The 23515-nt window shown below is 42.5% G+C and overlaps 1 protein-coding gene across 3 annotated transcripts in view; it reads right to left on the bottom strand.

The window, feature by feature from the left end:
* Positions 1–23515, bottom strand: part of ETV6 (ETS variant transcription factor 6) — a 134334-nt gene that overhangs the window by 13187 nt on the left and 97632 nt on the right. For all 3 annotated transcript variants that reach the window (XM_030467992.1, XM_030467980.1, XM_030467988.1), the window contains 3 exons: positions 19447–19611; positions 15602–15736; positions 9739–10275 (listed from right to left, as the gene is read on the bottom strand). In XM_030467992.1, the coding sequence (XP_030323852.1) occupies positions 9739–10275; positions 15602–15736; positions 19447–19510 (736 nt within the window). In that variant the 5' untranslated portion in view covers positions 19511–19611. The remainder of the gene's footprint in view (positions 1–9738; positions 10276–15601; positions 15737–19446; positions 19612–23515) is intronic.

Here is a 23515-nt window from a genome sequence, read left to right on the forward strand (position 1 = left end):
ATTGCTGGACCTTACTGAGTCTCCTCCTGTATTTTTGCTGAAAACTTTTTCCGTGGCAAAAAATAAATAAATTGGGAAACCAACAGACAGCACACTGAGAAAGAATGACATACTACAGTAAGATTACTGCTGTTCTAAGACACAATCCAGCCTCAACTTCAATCTAATTGCATGACTTCAGCAGACAAAGCTACAAGAAAAAAGTAACTATGTCTCGTGTTCAAGAGGCTAAGAGGACTGGGGAAGCACTGATCCTGAGATGGAGCAGTCCTGCTCAATCCTGTACAGTAATCCATGTCCAGGCTACTAACAGAAGAGTTTTCTTTCTGTGAATGTTGGCTGCTGTTGGAAACAGGATGGTAAAGCCAGTACAGTAAAGCAAATATTTGTATGGGGGAGAAAACTCTTGACAGACAACTGTTTGCTTAGCTCTGCATAGTAAAGCTGGGGTTGAGGAAAGAGGCTGCCAGATCCCACAATACAACAGTTTCATGTTGGTTCTGTCTTGTATCCAAATACCAAGTGGGAGATCAGGCAGAATGCGAGCAGAACCCTGAGACTGTCATACTGCAAACACTTCTGCTGTGAGTAAGAGTAGCACAGCAAGGTAAGGCCAAGCTCTGTCTTTGGCAATAAAAACTTGTAAGAGGAAGGCAGATCCAAATGATTCATATCCATCATGTGGTTGTGGAAAACAGCACTCAACGCACAAAGAATATGTAATGGATGGGCCAGAGAGTTTGATGGCTGAAGAACCTGCAAGGTAGAATCTACTGCTTTTAAAAATCTGGTATTTCCCCCCCTCAGTCCTGTTCTCCTGTTCTATTTCCCCATCTCCACCAGATAGGTATTTCCAGCATTAGTATCAAGTGTTGCTCTTTTACTGCTCCACCAAAATGATAGAGAACATTCTTCCATTTATCTTGATAAAGAAACCTACTTCTGATCCTCCTGGGGCTTTTTCTCACCTCTATTGATCATGAAAGGCAATGGTTAGGAAAAGGGAAATTCAACTTGCACATGCACACGCTACAAACATCTCAGAACCACACTGGCATCAGAAAACTGACTAAGCACTTCAATAAGGAGAGTTTAAGAATTAAGGATGAAGCTTCACCTTCTGGATTCTACTTTAGAGATGAGAGCAAAACGAGGAATGACTTAACTACAGTGAAGTAATCCCCAACAAGAGTAATGATTTTTGACCTCACAATGTGAAATCTCCATTATCTTCTGTTGAAAGCTCAGTTCAGCCTTGGGTTTAGTCTTCCTAGATATCCAAGCTGTTTCTCTGTTTTGCTTTGGTTTTGGTTTTTTGTTGGGCTGTTTTTTTTTTTCAACAGCAGAAAATGGTTTGTAGGAGACTGCTGCCCAAGAACCTCACTTCTGTGCTACATCAGAAAGCTCAAAACTCTCTCAAAGGTGTGGCTGAAGGACATGGCTTCTGGTGTGCTCCCAGGTAGCCCCCCCTGAAAGGATTTCTTCATAAATTTAGGTATGCCACTTTGATAGGCCCTTTGCAGAAAAATGAAATGTGACCTTCCCTTCTATGGGTTAATTCTCCACATGCAGACACAGCCCATCTTAACCCTCCCCTCTTCCCTTTTCCTTTCCCCTCAGCAGAGATAATAGAACATTATATTGCTGAGACCTTCTTTACTCGTGGAGTCTTACCAGTTAAAGGTGTGGATTTCAATTAAAATAAACTGAGATATCCTAACTGATTAGTGTTAACACACACTTAACTAGGTCTGTCCCTGAACGGAGTGTAGTGTCAATACTATCGTGTATTTCTCTGGCTTAACTATTAGGGTTGAAAGTGCTGCATGTTTGCTCTGCAGAAAAAAATCTGAAATACTGAAACAACTCTAGCCTGAAGAAAGCACGTAACATACAGGGAAAATAGGAGGCACGCTTTTAATTAAAGGCCTAGTTTCTTTAAAAAAGTGTTTAACATCCTGCTGACCTCAAAGGAGCCTGAGGGGACTCTGATCCACTTAGCACATCTGCCTAAGCTTGTAGATGCTGCAGTAATGAGAAGGATGAATTCTAAATGACTGAGCTTTCCTATGGCCTGGTCAGTCCTGGCTTCTGAGTGGACAGGAACAAGCCCTGACTCAATTTCCATAACTATGCAACCAGAATGGAGGTGGCTGTAAAGCAAAACACTTCACAGGAAATCTGCAACCACCTAGCCAAGCTATTGCCATTCAGCTATTGCTTGAGTGTCATTAGTTGAATTGGCAGGGAAGGCACACTTTCATGCTGAAATTAATTGTTAATGCCATGTTAAGATGACTCTCAAGGTTATAATGAAAACTTCTCCTATGAATATGAATTTGATGAGCTTGACTCTCATCCACATTTCAGTCTCTTTACACGAGCCTGGCTTTCCACAAGGGGCTTGGAATAGATGTGACATATATTGCAAATGTAAAGGAGCACATGGCTGCAAGGGCAAGTGATTAAACAAGGCCAGTGGCATTACCATTGTCATATCCAAATGGGACTGACACACTGTGCCTGCATCAACATTGTCAGCTACTTTGAAGGCTCCAATCTGTCTATACAAGCTGATGTCCTATGGGGAGAAGGGTCAGCTGTCTGGGAAGCAGGCACTGAACCCCCAGTGCTTACAACTTAGGATGGTAAAGTGAACCACTGCTTTGGTCTTCTGTAATTACCCAGGCTGTAACCTGCAACTGTTCAGCTGCTGAAACTGCCTTGTCTCGGTTGCCCCCCGTTTCTGTGCTTTACCAAAGCCCACCAGTCAGTGCCATGCTGTGAAACCCTTTTGGGATTACACCTCATGACAATGGTAAAGACAGCCACGGCAGTCCCAGGCATGTACACAAGTAGGCTCCTACATTATCAGCAACGATTGTGTGCTGTCTTAAAAAAACAGAGTACCTCTGAGGAAGCACAGGACAAAAGCTAAGTCTCTACAGTTTGGTTTGTTATCCTCTACAAAGGAAGAGACAGAAATAATTTTCAGTTGGGATACAAATTCACCACAGTGAAGCCTGTGATGCAGTTTTGGAAATGAAAGTAATGACAGAAACAGCAATGCCCATCACTAGATGCACAGTATGCTTGAGTGCTGGTGCACACAGGGAACCTGACTGGCACGAGCTCTTCTCAATACCAAGTGACATGTGGCATGAATGTGTGGACACCTGAGTGACTTCCTTGTAGAAGAAAGTTTCTACTTACAAACCAGTACTGAAATTCTGGAAAATATTAGCTTACAACCACTAAATGACTATATGAGGGTATTAGTTCAAGCCTTTACTACTAACATCTGTTTGTGCTCACTGCCTTAACACACGTAGACAATTCATAACCAAGAAAAAAAAGATCAGACTGAGGATCAAGAATCCAGGTTACTGTACCAGTAATTGATGGCCACAGTTGTGCATGTTCTGCTTTTGCTTGAGGGATGTGACTGCAATATTGATACAGAAATGACTGTATCAGAGGAACATTACTACTAGCTTTAAATGCTGCAACAGACAAAAGCACCGAGATAGCTCAGTGCAAGTTCTATATCCACCCTCTCAAGCTGGTGAGTAGCTTGGGTTGCTGTCATGATGATGACATCTAGTAAAGAAAAAAAAACATGTAAATACCAGACTGACCAGTAGTGCAGAGTACTGGTTGTTCCAATTTTGATCTGGATTATACATGTTTTTAAGAAACTGTAACCTGTAAATGTCAGGCATTGTAGCGCCACAAAAGGTGTTAACAGTCACTGGAATCTGGAAGTAAATTTAACCTACAATTCTGAGTGAAGCACTAGCCAGACAGTGTCTATGGATACACTGTACTGCATGACTTTAGTTTCTGTGCAGTATAGTATAGTTTACTCTTCCCAACACCTCTCACCAACAACTCTTGAAAACACCTTTCACCCTTGCACGCTCTTCCTTTAGCCATATACTTTGTTTGGATAGTAAACTCTTTGGGGCAGGGACTGTGGCACAACAGACAGATAGCATTGCAGACACTAAAAATTAAATGGAACAGGAAGCTGCATCCTTTTCCTAAGGGCTCTGGGGTTCAGCTGCTCCTAAGTTGTGACTAGTTGTTTGTTGGTTTTCACCCTCTTTACTATACAGGTGTGACTGTTCTTTGCCTCCTTTCCCACCCTCCCTCTCCACTCCCCACCACATGCCACGACATAGTAACTCTGCCTGTACAGCTCTTTTGTACAGAAAGGAAAATAAACTGATGTGGGAAATAAAGTGCATCTGCACAAAGGATTTTGCTGGTGTATCAGTTAAAAAAAGATCATCCTACAGCTTGATGCAGCTGCAAATGTCACATTGGCACATCTGGAGCAAATGCAGGCACTGGGACTCTGGCTCCAGTAGATAAGTCAAGCAGACACTGGATGCCAAGGTGCTATGCTTTGAAGTGTGGTGACTTGAGATGTTTAAAGTCTAAATGTCTATGGTTATGAATCCAATAGCTCAATCAGCTGAGCTTGCTTTTCTTGTCCTCCTTTAATAGAAGCTTTCCAGCTAAACTCCAAAGTAAAAAGAAAAAATACCAGTTGATTCACACTTTTTTATAAGCACTAAGTTTGTGTAAGATTCACTCAAATAACCCCTCCTGTCTTTTCACCTCCTACACAAGTTGATGAGAAGTGATTTAAGTTTTTCAAAGGGGCAGAAGAATCCCCCTCCAACCTCTGTCCTCAGGAAAACAGATAAACTACTATTCTTACAGAGCTCTGGGGTGGAAGACCTCTGAGTGCTCAGAGCTAGCTTAAGCCCATCAGAAGCAGTGTTTTGTAGGTTTTATTGAATGTGAGTCATTCATAGCTGATGTGCTCTTAACAGGGAACTGCATTTTCAGTTTCAGCCATCAAATTGTTTTTATTGAGAAGTCTGTTTATGTGTGTCTGCCTACAAGTCTACAGGGTTCATGCTACGCCCCTGTACTCTCTGGATGTGTGGCACACCAAGCGCCTGAGGCAAGTGGGAAGAAAAGCTGGAGGTAGATCTCTTTCATGAGTTTGGCAGGATAAGAATCTTGGCTGTCCTCATTCCAACAGCAGTCAATAGTTTTATGGGCCAGAACAATACAGTGGTAGACAATGTGTGTCTCAACAGTTTAACCATTACCTGGCTTTTCTTCAGACTCCTGAAGGGGAAGAAACATATCTGACATCTCATAAAGCCAAACACAGCCCAGTTGCTAAGGTAACCTAGCTGGTAAGAACAGCATACGAACAGACAGCAACAGGCACAAGACTCACCTGCCTTTAGAGCTCCCCACCACCAAATGCAGAGCAGAATGGAAAGCAATAGGCAAGGTGGGGGCTCTGCAGAAGAGCAGCAATGCTCATCCTCCCAAGCCGCTCATATGAACAGGACAGGTCTGCCTCAGACATGCACAGAATGAACCCAGAGCTTAATGGGTTTTATTGGGTCCCAGTTCCAAGAGCACAGGAAGCCACTGAGGGTGGGGGGTGAAGTCCAGCTGCACCTACCACTGCTCTCCAGCACCTCATCCAACACAACCCTGCAGTTGTTTGGTCAGTATCTGTACTGGGCAGTGCTTGAGTAAAGGGGTAGTTATAGCTACATTCCAAAGCTTCAGGACCAACATTTGCTGTGGATTACTGAACGAACCTTTTGGTCCCAGAGAGATAGCATAGAAAAAGACACAGAGCTGGAAATCTCAGGGACCTGCTCAGCAAAATATTTCCACGCCCAAGAACCATCCAGAATTGTATTAGTGACTTTTAAGTGACTCAATCAAGCAAGGTGAATTCCAGCATGTCATTAGACTAAATCAGATGTTCCTAAGCCAATCTCTATGTGTTAAAAGTCAGGATGAAACCAACCCTCTTGTAGCTGGATAATCACCTAAGTGCCTGCTCCAGGGATTCCTGTGTCTTCCTCTAGGCAACCAACAGGTTTCTGCTGAGACCTAATATGTGAGTTGACATTTTTCTTCATGCTAACAAACTAAGGTGGACCTAGGTATCTGAAAAAAGGACATTTTTGACACCTAAATAAAGCTTGGTGCTGAAAACCTGCTGTGGCTGAAGTCAGTGTCAGAGGTTCCAAGGAAAGCCAAGGGGGTAGAACTTGATGATGGCTGCAGGGAGGGTTTCTGGTGGCTGTGGCTCCACCAGGGATGCAGTGCATGCCTCAGCCATGACACACTATGAATGCATGCCAATGCAATAACCCCTGCCTCTCCTTGTACCTTGGCAAAGTACCTTTTATGAGATATCAAAGTCCTAAAGTGTTTAATAACAAAACTTTTCCAGTCAGAGGTGTATGGGCAGTGGAATTTCCATTCTGCAGAAGACCTAATTTCAGGCACCTCTTTGGATTGAAACTGCAACTGCATTAAAAAAAAAATAATTCTTTTTCCTCATAGAGTGAAATTCTTGGAGACTGGCTGAGAGGAACCAAGACAGACTAAAAGTAAGCCAGATCTTGCCTGAGTCCAAGTTAAGAGCTGACTACCAACAAACACTGCTGCTGCCTTGAATTACCAGTTCCAGTGTGGAAATCTGTCCATTATGTTACTCTGCTAAATTTCCCTTATAAGGTATTTTTAATATTTAAAATTCTGTCATAGCTATTGATGCTTAAGTTAGTTAGCTTAACCCTTGCTTTGTCCATTGACAGGGGATGCAGGTCTGCCTTTGGATCACTTCAACATAATGACCTCTAGTTCTGACAAAGTTAGGGAAAAAGACTTTTGCATATTGTGTTGAGAAGATAGCTAAACATAACTTTTAAAATCAACTCTAACAATTGGTAAGTAATATATTGAACTTCAATGAGTAACATAAAGATACTTAATGCTGCTCACTTTGCTAGAAAAGTGTGAAATGGCCTTAGAAGAAAAGAGAATAAGACCTTCAACTTGAAAATCTTTGTTGTAAAAGGGAAAGTGCTTTACCAGTAAAATTATTTTTTTGCGAAATGATACTACCTAAAAAGGTAGGAAAGATTAGTCAGCCAGTGAGTAGAGGTCATTATTTTGTCTGGCAGGAAGTCCAGAGCTCTATTGATCCACATCCTGAAAACAGAGTATTTGTGTATAGCAGCAAGTAAAAACATTTTTTTCTTTCTCAGCACCAAGTAATTGCATGCTGCATTTTAAAACAGACTCTATCTACAAGTAAACAGGCTTATGAGGCTGTGAGGTATCTGAAGTCCAAGAAGAATTTCTTTTACAATTTAAAGTATCTGAGATGGAAATAGAACATGTTTTGGAGCTCAGCCCAGTGTTTTACTCACCAGCCCATGGGGCTTCCCTGGAAGTTGCTCCTCATCACTATCTCCTCTGAAAATCACCTGCACAGCAGCCAGTAGAAAGTCAAGGCTCTCTTCCCACCAGCATAAACAGGTACTTTCCTCTGGCACTAGATTACTGGCAAATCTTTTCATTACCCATTCCTCATCCATAAACTGGAAATAATGCCAGTGATTTTTGAAAAGCTCTTTTTAATACAATACATCTGTACTGATGCACATTTGCAGTTTTAAAAGCCAAGTGTTACGATTTCATGGTCTGTCTCAGATTGAAGTGTCGAGCCATAGTTGGTCAAAAGCTTCCATTTAACTATGGCAGCATCAGTGAAGATAAGGACACTCGGGTGGAAAATAGCTTTATGCTGACATAAAATAAAGAAATCCTCTTGAAATGAAATCACTTAATGGCAAGAGCTCTAGCTTGAAGCCTGTGTGATGGGGGAAAGCAGGGAGAAAGGTGTGCACTTTCTAGGTGGCCTATGTATGCTGCCATTGAATTCACTATCACTGATAAAGTTGACTACAGGTATGAAACACGGGCTGTCACATTTTTGGTAGTAAACTGGGTTTTGTCACCTTGGAACTGGCTGTAAGCCCTATATAGAGTGCTGCTACAGTTCATAATTACAATTCAACCAGAATAGCACAGAATAGCTTGTGCCTGTAGAGCAACTGAGGCTTGCTGGTGTTTACAATTAAAGGACATGGGGTTCTGATACAAGTACACTGGCAGATTTATCAGTAGAAATCTAAGATGCTAGCAAGTGCCAGCTATGTAATCCTCTGACCCTCAGCCATAAAGCACTGCCCTCATCTGAACTGAAGGCCTGAATATGCCCTCAGGTCTTTTTAGTGTGAAATACTTCCCTTGCTCTTTAAACATGTCACCCATGCTGCTGGGGCTGAGCAAAGCCATGAGACTGCAAGTGAAAGCAGCTAAGCATACAAATATAGCCTGCGTATAACCCTTTAAAATGCTACATGTATTTGCTAGGCAACTGTTTTAGGCCTAAATGGTTTGCCCTGCACAGAACATAGGGATGGAAAGGATGTGGGAGTAGGAGTTACAGGGCTTGTGTCAGTGCACAATGTGCAGAAACCAAAGGTTCCCAAAGAAACCACAGATTATGTAAGAAAACTCCTGCATTTATTTGAAAAAAATACATATTTTCTCTTACATATTTCCTTCTGAAAAATAAAAAAATACTACCTCTCTTATCTTCCAGTAGTCCTTTATGGAAAGGAAATATCCATTGATGCAACCACTAAGGTATCTTCTCTGCCATAACATTAAGTGTATTTCTCAACTTGCTGAGATAGTATGGGTAATAAATATCAAAGGGAGAGAGACTCATGGCAGCCAGGCAAAAATGCCAAAAAATTAACTTCTGTAACCCATCTCTCTCTGATGTGAAAGGATCATGGCCCTTGTTGTGCTTGATGTTTGACTAGATGGTGAGGTAAGTACCCTTTGAATGTAAAGTGGTAATTCTTCAGAAAATAAAAAATCTTCCTCATTAAAGCTGAGGCAGTACCACCACATCTGTAACAAAATTAAGGCATGTAAGGACAAAAAAGAGCATGGTGTTTTAAAATGTACCTCTGCGGACACCTGTAATACCCTGTGGGAGCTGGGTATCACATCGGCCTGCTGCTGACATAAATGTATGGAATGTTTTTGGGTGTGGTGTGTATTTACATCTCTCAAAAGAAATTGGTTACTGGGGCATTCAGCATATTTTTGAAGTGGCTGGATAACCCTTCCCCCTCTCCTGACTATTTACAGTTCCCTCTCAAGTACAAAAAAACATTTGCTGTAACCTCAGCTTCCTGATTTAGCTGTTGTGATGTCAGTTAGTTACGATAATGAAAGTGAGACAATGCCTGTGGTTTGCACAGGACAAAGGCAACCTTGTTTCCCTAAAAAGGGACAGTCTTCCTGTGAGGGAAGGACAAGGAAGTGTATGAAGTAGGACTCTGAAGTGGTATTTCACTAGGCCCACCATCTCCATAATAGCCAGCTGGACACTGCATTATCTCAAAGGACACTTACAGAGGGTTTTTTTTCTTCTTCATAGGACTGGATGCTAATGTGAGTGGAACTGTTGGAAAATTATCTCTTTGTAGGACCAGGCAGGATATAGGTATCTCGGGAAAGAAATGGATTGCTGGTGGGTAGAGAGGCAGTGAGTGTCAGGACACAAATGTTTCAACACCAATTATGCATTCTGTGGTCAGAAGGAAGTCACTCTGCACCTCTGCTTACCTTGCCATGAAACTGGTTGAATCATATTTAACTGTCTAAACCACAGATGTGGTGAAACTTGCAGAATGCCAGTAAACTCTTGAGGCCAGAGTACAGCAAAAGGAAACGAGAAGCTCTTGATACACAGCGGGGTTAGTTATGAATGAAGAGCATCAATTTTGGTGTGGCCCACAGATTGTCACTTACCTGCTATCCTTCCAATTGGCATTGCATGGTCCTCAGGAGGGGATACAGACACCATGATGTGGTTCATATAAGCTAACTCTTCTCGGTGGGACAGGTTGATTGGCTTTACATCCCTGTGCAGCCCATCCTCAGACAACCTTGGCGGTTTGAAATCGGAGTGCCTGGGGTTCAGTATCAAAGGATGCATGATAGGGCTGGGCATCAGCTGGATCACCCTGGTGTTCTCCTGGCGAGGGCTGGAGGACTTCTGGAGCATCTCAGGAGGAGGTGGGCAGTGATTGTTTTCTATCGGGGACACTGAAAGAGGATAGGGCTCCTGGTGGTTGTTCTCTTGCTGATGCCTTGTCAGCCTGTCAGCCGGAGAGAGGTGACGCATGGTGTTGTCCAGAGGGGACTTCAGTGGCCGCTGGTCGGGATCTGGAGATGGACGGTGGTTGTTGGTGATGGGTGATCTAGAACGATGCAACAGTTCAATGGTTGGGGGGTTGTGGTGGATTGTTTCTGTGGATGGTCTGGAGGGTCTCTGGACAAAGCTATCTGTGGAGAAAAAAAGCAAACAAAAGAGATTGTCTACATTGTGACCAAGGTGTCAGATCTGTTATGTTTCTAGCTGGGCTTATTGCGTGACATTCAGATGCCCAGAACACCACCACATAAATGCGGATAATTATTGCTACACAGAACTAAATCAGAACTGTGAAAATAACCTCCCTGTACCACCCTGTAATGGCAGTTTCTGGGGAAATGTGCTAAGAGAAGCCTCATTTTGAGAAGCTGACTGGATCACATGTAAAGAAAGTAAGATCTGATTCAGCTGTACTAACTGTGTCAGTGTGAAGGCTTTGAAAATTATCTTCTGCCATTTGTGTCTCTACGTGTGGTTTCTTTTATTATCCCATGATGAGCACTGTAAGGTAGAGGGCAGTGACAAAGGGGGAAATGTCTCCAGGAAAATACTGGGAAGTAAGTTTAGACAAGAAGCTTGGGTCAAGGCAGAAAATATTTTAGTCTGAAATGCAGATTGGGTTATCTAAAAAACTCCACTGGTAGGAAGATCTTTTGTGAAACACTAGATAGATTTATTCTCTGGTTGATTTTAAAAGCATGTAATAACTTCATAAGGGTATTTTCAAATTTGTTTTATTTAGTCTGTGATGTCTACTGATGGGCTGTCCCATATAAGCACTTATATTTCTTCATCAGGACTTCTAGCTTTGATTTTGCATGAGCACACTTCCCCAGCTGTGATCCTTAACAGCAGGGGAGAGATAAATCACAGCTCAAGGCCTTTACATACTAACAATTCTCTCACAAAATTAAATACTTGACATAAACAGTCCAAACTTTCAGCTTAGCTAAGGCCATCAATTTTGACTTGGGAAAACACTGACAAAGAGGAAATACCACCCAGAGCACAGTGACTAAGAGGTTTTAATCTGGAAAACAAGATCAAATTTCAGTGCTGTTTGTTGAAAGCCTTGGATGATAAGAGAAGGAAACTGTTGGGTACATGTCAACAACTGAAACAAGTACCTGCTTATTTGTGGCTGCCTGTTTGTTCCCTCCATATTCTCTGATCCTCTTTAAATATCCTCTTGCTCGCTTGTAAAAGAAATGATACTCATTGATGACCCTGTCAAGATTAAGACCCAGGGGCTCCCACTGCCCTGGAACCCTGGGTGGCATCAGGAGAGGAATCATCATCAGCAGTACTACCTAAGGAAGTCGTAGTAGGTAGTACCCAAGGAAAGGCCTGAACAGAAAAGCTCTAGCCCTGAGAAAATGCAGTGATGGCAGTGACTTCACACCAACCCTACTCAATGGGCTGTTCATCTATATAAGGGCAATAAGGTCTACAGGAAACCCTAAAATTTTAGTAAGAAACTAAATAGATTCATCATAGAATAGTTTGGGACAGAAGGAACTTAAAGACCATTTAGTTGCAAACCCCCTTCAGAGGCAGGGAGAGCTCACACTAGACCTGACTGCTTCCCATCCAACCTGGCCTTGAACGTTTCCAGGGAGATGGCAACCACAACTTCTAGGGTAACCTGTTCCAGTGTCTCACCATCTTCTTCCAGTTTAAAACCATTATCTTTGTTCTATCCCTACATGCCTTTAGAAGTTCCTCTCCAGCTTCTCTGTAGGGCACCTTCAGGTACTGCAGGCCAGTGTAAGGTCCCCCAGAAGCCTTCTTTTCTCTAGGCTGAACAACCCAAACTCTCTCAGCCTGTCTTCACAGGAGAGATGCTCCATTCCTCTGATCATCTTCATGGCTCCCCTCTGGACTCACTCCAACATCTCCATGTCCTTCTTGTGTTGGGGACTCCAGAAAAAGACAAAGTACTCTAGGTGGGCTCTCCTGAGAGTGGAGTAGGGGCATAAAATCACCTCCCTTGACCTACTGGTCACACTTCTTTTGATGCAGTCTGGGATGTGATTGGCTTTCTGGGTTGCAAACATGGCTCCAGAACACTTATTTCACACACTTGTGGTCCCAGGCAAGAAAAATGCATTTGCAGAGTGATTTTAAGGTGCTCACAATGAAACAGCTGGAGGACATGAAACTCCAGAGCTATATATTGTTCTTGCTTAAACCCAAACAGCTTTAAATACAATGTGGCCAGCTAATGTGGGAAGCCCAAATGATGTGAAGATCAAAAAGGAATTAATTTACTACTATACCTACCTTTGTGGCTGTCTTTTTATAAAGTCTCCTTTCTTTTCCACAAAAGAAAGAAAACCACCCCTCCAATTCTACTCAGCATCCTATCTTCTACAGACCCCACACCCCCATCACTGTACATTCAAATTCACCATGCTCATTCTTGGCCTGTAAATTTACACCAGTATATTGTATTATTTATCCTATTTATTTGAAGTGCCCTGGCTGTAGGGAGCACCAATCTTGCTCTGATCTCCATCAAGCTCTCTTGAAACATTGGTTAGCTCTGACAAGCTCCAAATATAAGCAGACCTGTCTGTCTGCTCCCAAACCACACTAATCCTGAACTAGGACAGGGTGGAGAGAAGGCAGGGGCCAAGGAATTCTTTAAAAAGCAGCAAGAGGAAAAAACACAAATGGCTACACACTACTGTTTACTGTACTCCAGGATCTTTCTCTTTAGATACATAACTAAAGAATATCCTCCAGGATGAAGTTGCTGTTTACCATAAAACAATTCTAACTCAGCTCCAAGTAGTTCCACTGCCATGAATGACCCTGAACAAATATTCATCACACTCATTCCTTGGCACATCTGCTGACTGTAAGTTGAACACACACAGTATATAATTTCCTGCAGGAAAGGATTCACTCATCGGTCTGGCTCTTCATTCTGAGTGACCAACACTCAGAATTTCTTGAAGGGAAAGCTGTGAAAGTGAATTCAGCTCCCAGGAAAATCGCTGACCTATCTGATCCATATAGGGATGGGTGCAGCTGCACTCACTCTGGGAGTGAGCAATTGCTGGCATGATAATCTCCCTTTGCTTACCCACAAAAGAAGTGAGGGAATGACAGTGTAAGCTTCCTCCATGGCATCCCATCAAATGACTCAGTGCTGAGTCAGAATGACCACTGGAGGCGAAGGTAAATTCACTCTCCATGGCTCATCACTCAACAGGGATGAAGACCAATGGCCACAGGGCAGATTCAAAACCAAAGCAAATGCATCTTGGAAACATCCTGAATGGCTGTCAATTGATTTCAAACAATCAAACCCACTCTGTTTAAGCTACTAAAAAGCCACTAGGTGCAAATGTTGGTTTCATCCGATTCTGGATTAACTAACTTGAAATGAAACCATTTAGAAGCAGGAATCTAAGTATATAAAGTGTTAGGAAATGGATGGAAGAACCAGTAGAAGAAAATGGAAAAAGATCACTGGGGTAAGGAGCGATTCTAGAAAAGGATTCATAACCTACACAGTTTAACCACTCAACATTGTTCCAAAGTAATACTTGACCCCTCTGCTAAAGTTTGTGAGTTAGGAAGGGTTAAGTTCTGCTTCTCACATTCATTGTCCCATTTTACTAAGTTGCATTCTGCTGAGGGAAAATTGTAAACTTAACTGTGCTTGTTTCTCATAAGTAGCTCTGTGAAACAGGAAGAAGAAAGAAGGAATGTCAAAACATAAATTCACCTGCCTATAAATTCTTGGCATTGAGATTTTCTGATTTCTCAGAGCTTTGTAGAAGGCAAGCTGTACTTTTTTCTGCTTGAAGTTCCTTTCACGGCAAAATAAGAACTAAATGTTTTAATTATAAATAAAAGTTTTTAATAATAGTACAGGGTTCTCTAAGCAAAACCAGTGGTAGTAACAGCAGTCACACTATTGTGAGGAAGAAATCACACTATTGTTTCTTAATCATCCTGTACTCTGACAGAAGTTGGACTACACTGCAAAGGACTTAAATTTTAAGTGATGCACGCGAAAGGCCAACTCAACAACCCCATGAAATTCTCTCTAGAGTGAAAATTGCTGCATATCTTTAATGTAGAGGTGTCTGAGAGGGCAGCTAGCATTAGAAAACTAGTATTTAGGAAAGAATTCTTGTAATGGTCTCTGGAAAGTGCCTATCCAAATACACCAGGCAACTGTCTTGGCACAACTCTGCCAATTCAACCTCATCCTGACTTGCAGCTCCCGCTTCTCATCTGAAATATTTACACAGCTGTGTGGAAACACTTTGGAGTGCTCTTCACCCACCTGCTGCTGTCCTGCTCTTGGCTTAGCCTCTGAGTTTTGCTGGTACTATTTGATTCAGGCTGGCCATGGGCAACTTGTACAGGTCTGACAGTAACCCTGACAATTCTCTTGTAATCCCACATTGTATCTTGGAATAATTTGTGCATCTTTTCTCCAGTCTGTAGGGACTAGAGAAATATCCTAACTCAATTATTTTCTATTCTCCCATTTTCTTAAAAAAGGAGTAACACTACTTCTTCCCATTTTTTTTTAATTGAAAAAATGCATTCTCCCTGATGCTTTCATGGAAGGGGCCTTTTAAAAGGCTTATACTTTATACTTTTCTGTTAGTGCAGAAAATCAAGAAGTAATTTAGTGCACATGATTTTAGAGAAAATAAACCCTTGATTTTCCATTGAAGGAAGCACACTTACATTTTCATCAGTACACATGAGTAGAAAGCCAAATCTGCTATTCCAAACGTATCTGTTCTTTCTTCACCATCTTTGATTGTCATGGTATGGATGGACACCACTACAAGGCTAACTAATAATCTAAGCAATTAATTCTGACACTAAAAATGAGAAAAAACCTGGAGGAAAAAAATGGTCTCAATATAAATTGCTCCATCAGCTCTTAAGCTGAGCAACGAGATGGACTCAGTGCTAAGAACTCTGGCATGATGTGATGAAAGATTTTCAGTTGAACTGACTTTGACTTCAGATATTCCTCTATGAGGCTGCCTTCTGCCTTGTTCTGCAAACAATTGCATCTACCTGCATCTACAGGAGACTGAAAGCCCATGAAGCATCTTTGCCCTTCTAATGAGGAATGAGGAAAAATGAATCAATGGGGATCATTAAAACTTTCTAGGGGCTTTTTTTGTTTGGTTTTTTTGTGGGTTTCTATGTTTTGTTTTTTTTCTTAAATCTGCATCTGGCTTAGCTTTTAAGCAGGCTTTAGAAACAGGACAAAATAATAGAAGATAAATGGAGAAAGGACAGCTGACTCCCCAGACCAGTTGATTATTCTAAAGCTATGGAGACAAAGGGAGGAGGAGGGTAGCTTTATTTTAGTAACTTTGGAGCAAGAAAATTACATAATTCCTCACAGCTTTTCACTACTTGCCTCTGTAATGACAGCTCCCATAGGAATGAGACAGAATTAGTTACCTTCATCATGATTCTGGTGTAAAATGACCTCTGGCTGAGCATGGATAGAGTTCCCAGGGTGGAAGAAAGGTGTAAAGAGCATACGAGCTTTCCTTTGCTTCAGGATATGCTGAAGGAGTTCATACAACACATCACCTGAAAGACAAACAGCAGGAAAAAGGAAATTAAAACCTACATACTGCTGAGAAGACTCATTTAGCCATATGATGCATGAATTCATGGCTCCTGGGTGCTATTTTCAGACTCAAAAATGCTTGCAGTAAAATCCTATGTTTCACTGTTTTGCAAGGTTCTTCCCTGAAACGAAAAAAAAAGAAAAGCTGCATATCACCTCTCTGTGTGTTAATGTGGAAAAATGGGAGAATGACAAGACGTGGCTTTTATTACCCCAACACAAGAGGTTTTTTCAGGCTACATGACTGCTCCAAACCTTTAAAAGCAGTAGTTGGTTCAGTGTCCCATCTTCTCTCATCACAGCCTCAGTTTTTTATATAGACACCTCAGGACACAGAATTCTTAAATGCAGAGCCTATGATTTATGCAGTGAGTTCCTGGGAGGAAGAAATTACTTAGAAGTTACTTTGGGAGGGACTCAAAGATGTGAAAATAGTTGAGAGATTTAAATACCCTGAACACCCTTGCTGCGGTGGCAACTCCTGGTGACAACTGAGTGCTATTGGTGCCTTAGGAACTCCTGTATGTCACTCTTGGTGTCATGTGTGGGACTCCTGAAAAGCCCATGGGATCCCAAAGCTGGTTATTTCTAGCTATGGAATCTGTCTGGAGCTCACTGCAACACGTGATACTAGACCACAGATATGATGCAGACTAAAGGAAAAAATGCAGAAGACTTTGTGCTCTATATGCCTGAATCCAGTCTGTTAGGAGCTATTGCTGGGTGAAGTCTTGTGCAACCTGGTCTAGTGGGAGCTGTCCCTGTCCATGCTGGGGGGGTTGGATGTTGATGATCTTTAAGGTCCCTTCCAACTCAAACCATTCTAGGATGGTATCAGTCTCCCACAGAACTGCACTGCACTGCACTGCACAAAGCTGCCATGTTCTTGCATGAATTGATAGAGGTGCTTGTTTCTCCTTGGGGTGCAGGCAGGCTGTCTGTCCCTCACTACTCCCCACCATGCCCCAGCACCAGAATTGTTCTGTCTTCCCTCGGGAGAAGATAGCACTCAACTATCTAGGAGACCAATAGACTCACTGCTTATTTTGTGTCTTTTTATGTATGACATCTTGTACTGATGTCCTTTCTCCAACAACATCTACACAAAACACCTCGGAACTTACACATTTTGGCTTTTTTAACTGGTTGCACATTTCAAAGTGAAAATGCACAACACAGGGTAGGAACTGGCTCGATTTTCAGTTCCTTTTGCTCTTTTCTGTCTGTGAGTACTCATGTTACAGGGAACAGGTTGCAGCAGTAACGTTACCTGAAAAGAAACTTCATGAAGTTTCACTTATAAAACCTTGGATTTTCTGTGAGAGTTCTCTCAGGTGTGTGGGGTGGTTTTAGTGGTTGTATTGACAGGACTGTAACCTGTGCACCATTTGTTCCTTGTCTCTGTTAACTGCCAAGGCTCCATTTGTGGGCAAATTCTTAGCATGAAACAGTTAAAGCCATCCTGCTTTCCACAGTTCAGCTTCCTTTATTTTTAGCATCTTGGCTGCTTTTACTGCCTCAGCAGTGACTTTAGGGCATTTTTTAAAGGTGATTGCAATACCTGAAAATCTAATTAAAACAAAGCCTCAAGAACCCTGTTACCTTTTCCATGTTTAGTATACTAAAGGCTGAAAAGTGATTTTACCACATAATTTGCATCTTTGAATGCAACAATGGAATACACATAACTAGAGCTGTAACACTCCAAGCAATAAGGCAGCAAATTTGTACCTCTTTTGATTTTGCCTGAAAGACAAGTGAAAATGTCCAGAAAGCTGTCTTGTCAGTTTTTTTTTAACAAGTTATGCCTCTGCATCACATAGATGCAGTAATGCTAGTTAAGAAGTTAAAAAGTGTTTTTCACTCCTTCCCTCCTCTGCTGCCTCCCATCCCTGGTCCTAAATAGGAGAATAGCTGGGGGGCTGTGAGTCCACCTTATTGCTAGAAGCACTGAGGGGACTGGATGTAGTTCTGGTTTAGCCATGAGAGGAAAGGATACAGTTTTTACGTAGCTACAGTCATAAAAACCTTAATGATTCTGTGGCCAACACTACTTCACAGTTCTTAAATTTCACTTAATATAGTATAGTTGATTTCTGGGAAATGTTGAGGTCATGTCCCTTTACCTCCAGTCATCTGACTTTCAAGGGACTGACTCAGATATCCTCTGTTTCAATAGAGAATACCTGGAAAGAACAAGGAGAGAAAAAGCTACAGAGGAAGCCCATAGTTTGGTTATTTCATTCCAAATTTAGATAAATAAGAGCTTAACCTTCTGCATAAAGTGAGGATTTGCAAGCCAGAAGCTCTTTTCTGGGAACGTTCTTTCTCCATCCTACAATCATTTTAATCCTACTCATTTCAAGTGCCCCTAGAGCACACAAGGGACATAACTTGTAGGCATCAAAGCACAGGGATGATAAGGAGAGGTGAATGCAAAATATACGAGGGTGTCCCTTACAGTCCTTGCCCACTTTCACTACTCCTCTCACATTAAGCACCTCTCACATGAAGCAGAGATGACTTTTTAATGAAATGATGCAAATAGTGGTGTATGAGAATTAAAATAAATAAATAAATACTGGCAATAGGCATTAATGTTTGGCATTTCCTTCCAGAGACAAGTAGTCCTGGATTTGAAGCACATACTTAAAAAACTGTGCACACACTGAACACAGTTTGTAAGGCAAATTCAGCAGGAGGATGGTTGTAGGAGTGTGTTCAGGGGAGAGTCACCAAGCAGCTCAATGCAGAATGAGTGGCACTGCTTGTTTAGCAGCTGGATCCAAACAGCACCAGTTGCACTTCTGCACCTAGCAAGCCTTGCACTGGAAGCCTTCTCATTTCTGTAACAATTTGATCCAAGCTCTTTGATCACATGTGGGTGACTGAATTACAAGCCTGTGTGTTTCACAAGACAATCTCATATGTTTACAGAAGAAAAGCTCACCGCTCTTACTTAGAACCACTAACTCGTATCATCCCTGACAAGGGAGGGCAGAGGCTTACTTTGACTGGAGAACTGGAGCAGACAGACCGCAGGGGATATAAACACAGGCAGGCAACATCCAAATTTCTAAATTTTCTTTGTGAATAAGTGAAAACATAATTTGAGCAATAGGAAGACTGATTCACACACCTGTCTGTACTGTGCTTTGGGCTGGGCTCCAGCATGTGAGAGAATATGGTAAACTAAAGCAAAGCCCACAGGGGCTGTAAAATAGAGGAAAGGTCCTCCAGGAGTTTTGGAGTGACTTTTAGCAGCATGTCAGCCAAGCTAACTGTGTGGCAGAATGCTAATACGGGCTTCTTGAGACTCTGGAACACCTGATTAACTTGCTGCTGTAGTTTGGTCTGTGAAAAGATAAGGCTTTCCAGGGAAGAGCTGGAAGTCACAAACTGTTGCCAGAGAAACCTGCTTTCCGGGAATACTGCAGGGGGGTTTAACTAGAAACACGTTGTATGTTTGGTTTGGAGCTGCATTCAAATTTGCCTATAACTCAGGTGTATCAGGATTTCATTCCTTCCTTGCCCTTGCCTCATAGAAGTCCCAGCCTTCCCTCTCCTCCACTTGCCCAGTCCACCCCAACAAATGTGACTGTTTCCTCCTCCAGATTTTGTTGAAGCTTCCTCTCTCTTTTCAGTCACAGCTTCTGAAAGAAATCCTCACCTGAATGAGGAGACCTGTATCGAAAGTCCTCTTTGGTCAGGAGCAGCAGAGCTTTGCCGTTCATCTCAAAAGTGTTGCTCTCAATCGGCCGCAAGGAAAACTCCTTCTCTGCCCACCTGAGCCACTGTGCCACATCATCCCTGCTCCAGTAAACGGGCTGCAAACCTGTAGCAGGAAGAGACAATGACTGGGTTATCACAATGAGACAAGGCATGGGAATACAGGTAAACATCAGTGAATCCTCCTTTCTCCCCACAACATCATCTGCAAAGTCTCGGGGAAGGTGTAGAAGAGGACTGTCATGTTGACATAGAATTACTCTAAAGCACTGGACTGTGAAATAATTCATTAGCTTAGGCACTTTTGGTTTATCTGTGATGCCCTGAGAAACAAAATGGGATTTTCCTCCAGTTGCTTGTTCTGAGGTGCAGAGCAGCAGGAAGGCAAAGTCCTTGGCCCCATCCATGCTTGATGTGTATCACCTCACAGAAGAGAGACCACGCTCTCTCTTCATGCCCTTTGTAAAGTCATCAGTCATGACTAAAAAAAATTAGTCAGATGGCAGACAGCTATGGCCTGCCTGTAGGTGGCTGGGGTCTGTAAAGAAGGGCTGTTTCACACTGCCTCTGTAGCAGGGTCTCAGTAAGTGGCTATCAATGGGGGTATGGTTCAGAAAGGTGTCTTCACAGACTGGCCCACCCCTCCTGCAGATGCCCTTACACTAACAGATGCTGTTCCCACACGGGAGAGGAAAATATGAGCTGAGGCTGTGGCACCGTTAGCACTGCTTTAGCTTGTGTTTCCTGTATAGTGATAAAGTATAATTACTGTAACTCTGTCCATGTAAGATTGGTATGACATTTTACAGTAAAATAGCAGATATGTTCAGCTTGGGTACAGATTTTCCATGGTTCTAAGAATCTGATGCTCCCTTTTTCTCTACTAGCTCGTACAGCCAAGATTATTGTGTTTTCTCACAGGGGCCCAACCTCAGTACTACGAAAGTCAAAGACTTCTTGCCTACTACCTTTAGTGGTCCCAGGCAGAGAGCCTTGGGAGTTGTGACAATTCAGTATCTGTTTTACAGAAAAATTTAGAATAGCTTCCCTATCCTGGAGAAAAGGCAGCATGGTGAAGAGCTGTTTATACCCAGGTAGAGAGATTATCTCAAATCCACTGGGAGATAAAAGCTTTCTTTCCTTTTCCCCCTTGTGAGATGACTCATTGTTTGACTTGATACAATGTGTTGCTTAGAAATGAAAGCTTCACCGCTGTGCACAGAAACATAAAATTTGCCACATCTGATCAGATCTCTGGTACGCGGCCTCTGGCAGGGCTAATACCTTGTGCTTCAGAGGAAGAAGTTCTCTTCCTCATACTGCACCTGGTTGCTTGTGTGCTGCACACGGGCAGAAATTTCCTTCCTGGCACACCATTCTCTCAGATCTGATTCCTCTCCTCCTCCTACCAGGCACTAAAAGAAACCTGGAAGAGTTGTAGCACTCAGTTTTGTTTGGTTCTTACTTCTTTAACAGACAGGCAACCCTCTTTTTCTGTTTTAGCAAGAGGTCACTTGCAGTAAATTGCATTTTGCTGCTATGCCAGATTCCCAGACAGCAGCAGCTTTGGAAAGTCCCAGAGCCACAGCTGCATACAGAGCTGAGTTTCAGTCAGAAAAGGAATTGAGATCGAGCCTGAGAAAGGGTCAGAGCTGACCTAAGGAAAGGATGTCTGCATAGCAGCAGCAAGAATTTCCATTGGCTTTCAGCTGCCCCTGTAGCTCTGTATTATATGCCACACAGGAATAGCATTTATTTATTTATTTACGAAGGACTTCAAATTCTCTTCTCCCTATTGAATTGGGGTCTGATTATTGGGGTCAGAGTTTTCTGTAGGACTTTTCTTTTTGAAGGGACTGGGGTGAGGTGCAGATCTGCTCAGACACATGCAAACCATCATCTAAAATGCCAGTGAGGTTCATCTTTTGCTGAACACAGGGTTATTCCTGCAGAAAACACACTCCAGACCCTGGGCTGCAGCTGGGCAGCGTGCACACTGACTGCAGCTAAAAAAGAACTAAGTCAGATGTGATGCAGATAGACCAAAGCATATGAAAAGGTTTAAAAGACCATCTGAGGAGTGCCTGAAATGCTCATGCAGGGTTTGCTTTGCCTTCCATGGAGGTAAAAAGGTGCCAAAAAGAGCACTGTCATGTGGAAATCAAACTGGACTTCTGAGATGCACATCGTAAGATGAGGCAGAAAACAAAACCGCTGGGGAAATCAAGCAGACACAAACAGACCTATATGACAACTTCGCATGATATGCATGCTACCCTATAGATAACCACATAATAAATAAATCACTCCCTGCACAAGCATATGTAACCCTTTCCCAGGTCCTGGATACAGTGTGTTTTTGCAAAATTAGGTGAATTTTGTCCAACTAATACAAAAATACCATTTTTGTCTAAAGAGAGGTTTGAATTGATTAGTGCTAGACTCAAACCAGCCAAATAAGCTACACAGACTGGGACAAGCCACGTGCACTGTGCTGGCAACTCTGGAACAGACACAATGTTTTACACTGCAAATCAGGTCTCTGCTGGGTCTCAGCAGCATCTCCAAAGCTCATGAGGAAAGTCCCAAAGTAGTATGGTCTAGGACCACTTGGCATCCAGTTACTGAGGATCAGCAAGCAGCCATTCTCATTCAGTTTGGCTACGGCTAAAGTGAGTGGGTGAACGCACCGCCTCCCTCCACCCATGGTGTGATACCCTAATTAAATGCTTACATTGTGTTTGGAAGACATAAAGTGCCATTAAAATAAGTTAACTGCTTTTCCCTGGATGGATTGCCTCTTCTCTCATTTCCCTCCCTCCCTGCCCTGCCCCTTTCCTGGGAAGCTAATTTCTCAAAAAAAAAACCCCTTTAGTTGCCTGCCTCCACTGCATGCCCATATGCTGAACCAGTTCAGTCACAGGAGGCTTTTCTGGGGATGCAGACGAGGGTTGCTGAAAGTGCTTCAGAAACCTATGCTTAAAAAATAATTCTTTCATGTGCAGTACAGCATTTACTAAACTTGCATCCCACTTTTGTTGTCCTTTCTTAAAAAAGAAGCAGTTGGTTTTGTGAAAACAAGGGCATGAGAGGGTTGCCTTTGCAGCTTAAAGGATTTTAAGCACAGCATATACAGCTATCAGCAGGTCCTGAAAATGCTTTCCTATACTCTCCATGAAAGAAAAACTAATCTCGCTTATACATTTTTTTGGTTTGGGATGCTGCTTCTTATTTTCCCCTCTCCATCTTCTCTTTTATTGTCGTGTCCACGGTGGAGGAAAATGGGCTCTTTTTATCTCTTCAGCTTTACTCTCCGTGAAAGCTAACAGCATTGTCTTCAACTAACAAAGGTATTTACCAAGCAGAATAAAGTGAGGAAAATGAGTGCTGTGTTACAAAATGAGGACAGAGTTTTGCCTGCTTAACTGGCTGTTGAAATCAGTGGGAAAGTTTTGCTGTTTTCAGTAAGTGTGGATCAGACATGGGGGGGTCTGCCCTCTTGGTAACCATCATTGCCACAGACTTCAGAGGGTGAATTTTGACTTAGATTGCTCCCACCCCTGCCATTTCTGTGCTGGCTGAAATCTGGCAAGTTTTCCAGACCTTGGTCTCCTTATCTGCATAGTGTAAAAATAAAAACTTCTTGAACCCAACAGCTGAAAGAAGCTAGGCAAAGCCATGTAAATCACCAGAATCCAGCTCTGTGAGATCCCAGCTTATTCTCCATCCTGTCTTCTGTCAGCTTCCAACCAGCACCTCTAGCAGAGTAAAATTCAGTAATTTATAGAGATGTTTATAATCTGACAGCTTCGTAGGCAATGAACAGGGAGCAAAATTCATGCTCACCTTTCTAATGCTGCAGGCTGGCACAGTGGTGTCTTAATAGACCACCTACTTCTACTGCTTACTCCTCATCCCAAGTCCTGTTTCTAACACCTGTTACAGTAGCTGCCTTATAAATGGTGAGAGTGATCAATTCTTATGCTCCAGGGCACAACCTGATGACAATC

The sequence above is a fragment of the Calypte anna genome, chromosome 1, assembly GCF_003957555.1.
Source record: "Calypte anna isolate BGI_N300 chromosome 1, bCalAnn1_v1.p, whole genome shotgun sequence".
NCBI lineage: Eukaryota > Metazoa > Chordata > Aves > Apodiformes > Trochilidae > Calypte > Calypte anna.